At 35.2% G+C, this 6,429-nt stretch overlaps 1 protein-coding gene across 1 annotated transcript in view; it reads left to right on the forward strand.

The window, feature by feature from the left end:
* Positions 1-5,229, forward strand: part of CBG21463 — a gene marked incomplete at both ends in the record, with an annotated part of 21,509 nt that extends 16,280 nt beyond the window's left edge. The window contains 3 exons of the mRNA XM_045243080.1: positions 3,329-3,502; positions 3,808-3,871; positions 5,105-5,229. Of these exons, the coding sequence (XP_045097311.1) occupies positions 3,329-3,502; positions 3,808-3,871; positions 5,105-5,229 (363 nt within the window). The remainder of the gene's footprint in view (positions 1-3,328; positions 3,503-3,807; positions 3,872-5,104) is intronic.
* Between the last annotated feature and the right edge of the window lie 1,200 nt (positions 5,230-6,429).

Below are 6,429 nucleotides of genomic sequence, written 5' to 3' on the forward strand. Positions count from 1 at the left end.
TTTTTCATAGATTTTGGACCATTTTTCATAGATTTTGGACCATTTTTCATAGATTTTGGACCATTTTTCATAGATTTTGGACCATTTTTCATAGATTTTGGACCATTTTTCATAGATTTTGGACCATTTTTCATAGATTTTGGACCATTTTTCATAGATTTTGGACCATTTTTCATAGATTTTGGACCATTTTTCATAGATTTTGGACCATTTTTCATAGATTTTGGACCATTTTTCATAGATTTTGGACCATTTTTAATGAAAAAAACTGGAGCGTTCTAAAAGCTTGGGGGGGGGGGGATCTCGTAGAGCCTTCTAGAACCATCGAAATCCTGTTCGAAAGGAGGCTTAAACGTCTAGAAGCATCATTTCGTGTCGACTGGAGTCTTCTAGAATCAGCAAGAGGCTTCTAGTACACCCACGTCGAGCCTTTAATAGCCTTTCAGAATCGTCTGGAGTCTTCTAGAACAATCTTCTAGGGCATTCCCCCCTCAATTTTGGCTTGAAATGAATGAAAATCGGTTCGCCGAAGTGTCCAATTTTGAGGTCTAGAATGTGCCTGAAATCAGTACAAATCAGCTGTTGGAGCACTGGAACAACCTTCTATTCGATCTCGAAATCATTCTTCTTTTTCGCAATCTTGATATAATTGAAACTAAACAAAAACAAAACAATAGGGGGCAGCACAGGAAATTGAGAAATTCTCCTCTCGTTTTTTCCCCACACTTCTATTCAACAGAAGAACGAAAAGAAAAGCGAAAAACTAATCAAAGTAATGGGGGGTATGTGTCTTTCGGACGGATATGAGTAAGACATCCTCTTGTGGCAGCCGCACGTCTTCTGAATACGACACATCTTCTAGTAGATGTATTCTTCTGAAGACACATTTCGCAGAAGATGTGACGTAGAAAGCTTGAAGGAGAATTCCCAGCTTGATTTTGACAAAATCCGGAGCCAAAATTGGCAAACCGCCGCGGGTGAAAATACCGATTTTTGGGAGCTGAAATTAGCCAAGAATGAGCCAAAAATCACCAAAAAACTGCCCAAAATTGGCTGAAAATGACTCGAAAAGCGCCGAAAATGCGATTTTCAGTAGATTTTTGCGTATTGTAGACGATTTTCAGTGATTTTCAGCCAGAAAAACCTTCTATAGTCGATTTTTGAGTTTGAGGACGTTGTAGTGCTAATTTTTCGGTCTAGAACCCTTCGAGAGTCAATTTTGGCGCCTACAGACATTCTGAAGCCAATTTCTCGGTTCCGAAACGTTTTAGAGTAAATTTTCGGGTCCAGAGACAGCCTAGAGCCGAAAAACGCCCATTTCTCGAACCCTTGGGCTCCTGGACGTTTCGGAACCACGACAGCTCAGAACCCGACAGTTCAGAACCCGACGTTTCAGAACTTTTCTGCATTTTTGTATAGTTGTTTTTGCGCACCAGATGAGCATTGCTCATTTCAATTTTGTGTTTTTCTGCTTTTTTTTTCATTCTCATTTACCGTACTCCAAATAATGATAGGTTCACACAATTTTCAAGAACTTGCTTTTATTAATGGCATCGTTCTTGAAAATTCCAAATTTTTTCGATTTTTGAGAGATACCGAGTGTGAACCTATCATTATTTGGAGTACGGTAAATGAGAATGAACAAAAAAGCAGAAAAACACAAAATTGAAATGAGCAATGTACAAAAATGCAGAAAAGTTCTGAAACGTCGTGGTTCCGAAACGTCCAGGAGCCTACCCTTGGACCATGATGACCTTTTTGGGGCGCCCTTGGTCCCATTTTTGACCAGTTTTCCGTTTTTTTCGGGCTCATTTTCTATTGGTTTTGAGATCCTTGTTAGCTCCACTCATACCTATGTGTGGGCGGAGCCTATTCTTCCTCTTTTTTCCATTTTTTCCATCTTTTCTCTCTCTCTCTCTCTCTCATCGCCATCATTTTATATGTTTTTCTGTGTGTGTGAAATTTGAGATTTTTTTATCTGAAATTTGAGATTTTTTGGCTGAAAATTTCAGATTTTTCAAATTTCAACTTTTTTTGAATTTTTTTCTATTTTTAGTGATTCTAGGCCCTTAAATACACCGAAAATTCAAAATTTTCGATCAATAATCATCTAGAAAATCAATTTTTGACGAAAAGTTGAATATTCTAGAAATCTGAAAAATTGGAAGAAGATTTCAGATTTTTTGAAAAAAAATTTTTTTCGATTTTTTTTGGTTTCCAGTAGTCATAGGCCTAAAATGAGCTGAAAATTCAGATTTTTCGATCAAAATTAGTCTAGAAAAATTCCATAAAAATTGATCTGAAATTTGGGGTTTTTGGCTGAAATTTCAGATTTTTCGAAAAAATTTTTTTTTTTTTTGATTTTATTGGTTTTCGTTTGTTCTAGGCCTAAAATGAACTGAACTGTGTACACACACACACACACACGCACACACACACACACACACACACACAAAAAGAGTGTTTATTTTGTGTGTAGCGGAGCTATTTGTTCTTTCCTTTCCTCTCTCTCTCTCTCTCTCTCTCTCTCTCTCTCTCTCTCTCTCTCTCTCTCTCTCCCTCTCTCTCTCCCTATTTCTTCCCCTTCTTTTTCTCATTTTCTATTCAAAATGGATGGAAAAAAAAACACACATAAAATTTTAGGTGACACCCAAAAAGAAGGCGGTCAGAAGACGTTCTTGAACCAAAAATGTAGGATTTTTGGCCCTGAAAATTATAAGCCAGAAATTGCCATTTTCAACCGAAAAAATTGGCGAAAATGGCCGAAAATGGGGTCCCAAAATTTTTTACCGATTTTTGGATATTTTTCTTTTTTTTTTGAGTTAAAAATGGCCAAATTTGACTTGAAATGAGCCGAAAATTGTCCAAAAATGGCTCGGAAAAGGATTACTGTAGTTGCGAATGAGCAATCAAATCGGTGCTATGTCGATTTTAGGCCATTTTCAGCCTTTTTTTTTGGCTAAAAATGGTATGAGCAATCAGACTGACTCCTCGACAACCAAATTCGGTCCATGCGCCGCTGAAAATATTGCACTTTCAGCGTCGCAAGTTGGGTCCAAAGTTGCCCTCTGTCTGTGTGTCCGAGTGTCCAGATTTTCAGTTTTGGCGCTTTTCGGCCCTATTTTTGGGGTCATTTTCAGCCATTTTTAGTGATTTTTGGGCCATTTTAACTCAATTTAGACGCTAAAAATGTCATTTTCAGTCCATTTTGACTCGATTTTCAAGATTTTTAGACATTTCCAGCTAATTTTAACCTTAAAAATGTCATTTTTGATCGATTTTGACACCCCTTTTTTAACCCCAAAAACATGTATTTTTGCAGTTTCAGAACGGTATGGGTACTGTGGAAGTGCAAACGATTACTGTAGCCATTCACAATCATCGAAACAACAACAACGCCTCAGCCGCCGCCGCCGCCACGACGACAGGACATCCGGACGGACAGACACACGAAAGTATGATTGGAGATGGAGATGGATCACAGGGAAATGAGAGGCCAATGGTAAGGTTTTTGGCTGAAAGTAGGCTGAAAATAGACTAAAAAAGGCTGAAAATAGGCCGAAAATCATCAAAACCAGGTTGAAAATGGCTGAAAATGACCGAAAATGACTCAAATATGGCTGAAAATCGCTGAAATTAGCCAAGAATGAGCCAAAAATCACCAAAAACTGCCCAACATTGGCTGAAAATGACTCAAAAAGTGCCGAAAATGCGATTTTCAGTAGATTTTTGGGCATTGTAGACGATTTTCAGCGATTTTCAGCCAGAAAAACCTGCTAAAACACGTCTAAAAATTGATTTTTCCAGGAACCCCTCAGCCCATCGAGTGTGTTCGACGCGCGTGGACCGAATTTGGTAGTCGAGGAGCCAGGTGAGAGAGAGAGCGTTTTTAGCTGAAAAATAGGCTGAAAATGGGCTGAAAATGACCCAAGAATCATGGGAAAACGCGTCCAAAATGACCCAAAAAAAGCTTAAAATTGGCTAAAAATTACCTAAAAATGACCTTTTCAGTGATTTTGAGAATTTTTTTGTGATTTTCAGCCAATTTTTGACCATTTTGACCAATTTTAGTCTATTTTAAGGCAATTTTTAGCCATTTTTTAATCATTTTTGGCTACTGTAGGTCAATTTTAGCTCATTTTTCAGAGTATTTTTGACCACACTTTTAATGATTTTCAGCCAAAAGTCTAAAAATAGCCAAAAAATCGAAAAAAAAATTTTTTTTCGAAAAATCTGAAATTTTCAGCCAATCTTCTTCCAATTTTTTAGATTTCTCGAATATTCGATTTTTCATCAAAAATTGATTTTCTAGTTGATTTTCGACTGGAAAATCTGAATTTTCGGGCTATTTTTAATCTAGAATCAGTGAAAAATAGGAAAAAACCAAAAAAAAAAATTTTATCAAATTTTGGAATTTTCAGCCAAAAAAATCCGAAATTTCATATCAATTTTTATGGAATTTTCATGATTTCTAGACTAATTTTGATCGAAAAATCTGAATTTTCAGCTCATTTTAAGTCTAGAGCTACTGAAAATCAGAAAAATCGAAAAAAATAAATTTTTTCAAAAAATCTGAAATCTTCTTCCAATTTTTCAGATTTCTAGAATATTCAACTTTTCGTCAAAAATTGATTTTCTAGATGATTATTGATCGAAAATTTTGAATTTTCGGTGTATTTTAGGCCTAGAATCACTAAAAATAGAAAAAAATTCAAAAAAAGTTGAAATTTGAAAAATCTGAAATTTTCAGCCAAAAAATCTCAAATTTCAGATTCATTTTTTATGGATTTTCATGATTTCTGGACTATTTTTGATTGAAAATTTCGAATTTTCGGTTAATTTTAGGCCTAGAATCACTAGAAAATAGTCAAAAAATGGATTCTAAAAAGTCAACATTTTTGGAATTTTCTAGAATCCAAAAAAAGAAGAAAAACCCCAAGAAACGAGGGAAAAAGTCTAAAAATGACCTAAAAATGCCCCCAAAAACCAGCTGAAAATGGTCAATTTTTGACCATTTCGGGCCATTTCAGGTCATTTTTTCGAGATTTTTAGCCGATTTTGGGCGATTTTCAGTGATTTTCAGCCCAAAAATCGATATTTTCAGCGCAAGCCGATGCGTCAGACATGGAAATCGAAGTGGAACGAGCTCCGATGCTTCCAGAAGAGATTATTGCTCATCAAATTGTCACAGACGCGATGAACGAGCTGTTCAACACGCATCAGGAGTAGCTATTCATTCTCAGCGTTTTGTGCCTTTTTTTGGCTGAAAAATCTGAAAATTTGACGTTTTTTGAGTGATTTTGAGCTGAAAATCGGCTGCTTTTTTAGCTGAAAATTGCTCATTTTCCGCCCAAAATCGTTCAATTTTCGTCATTTTTGGCTGAAAAAATCAAAAAAATCGGGCAATTTGACGATTTTTGAGCCAAAAATGAGCGATTTTGAGCTGAAAATCGTCTATTTTCAGCCATTTTCAGCCAAATTTTTCCCATTTTCCCGCATTTTTTGTGTCCCCCACATCATTCCAGAATTCGTTTTTTCGAGCATTTTTTTGGCTGAAAATCCTGATTTTTGAGCCCAAAATTGCTATATTTATGGGTATTTTTTTGTCTTTTCTCTTAGCTCCGCCCCTTTTTTTCACTCATTTTTTAAATGTGATATTCCGATTTTTTTTGTCTTTTTTCTCCTTGAGGAATACTGTATATAATTATATATATATATATATTTCCTGGATTACTGTATCTGTAAAAATTAATTTTTTGTTTTTCGATTTTCAGCTAGAAGATTTAAAATAAAAATGAAAAACCTGAAAATTTCAGCATTTTGGATTTTTTTGAATTTTGCATTTTTGTGGACAAAAAATGAGTTTTTTCATCTTTTTTTTACTTTTTTCTCTGCTTTTTCAATTTTTTAAACAATGTATTTTGAGCACTTTTTTTGGCTGAAAATTGCCGTAAAATCTCGAAAAATGTCTGAAATTAAAAAAAAACATTTTTAGACATCAAAAACGTCACTTCCACATAGATACTTAAAACTGAAAGAAATTTGTCTGAAAATGGGCCAAAAATCATGTATACCCCGTAAACACTCTAATAGAACGCCACCCGGTCCGTCGACTTTGAGCCTGTATATCTCACTTGATTTAAAAGATATCAAAAAGTTGTCAACTGATAAAATGTTTATCATGATATCAGCAATATGTTATAAGTTGATCACTTTTTGATATCTTTCATGGGAACTGAGATAATTGAGCTCAAAAGTATAGGCAATGAAACTGGTCGATGCACCATGTCTGGATGTAAATGGCTCTCAACTTTGAGGTCAGTTATCTCGAAACCCATGAAAGATATCAAAAAGTGATTAACTGATAAAATGTTTCTGATATTATGATAAACATTTTATCAGTTAATCACTTTTTGATATCTTTCATGG

Source organism: Caenorhabditis briggsae (assembly GCF_000004555.2).
Source record: "Caenorhabditis briggsae complete genome, chrII, whole genome shotgun sequence".
Lineage (NCBI taxonomy): Eukaryota > Metazoa > Nematoda > Chromadorea > Rhabditida > Rhabditidae > Caenorhabditis > Caenorhabditis briggsae.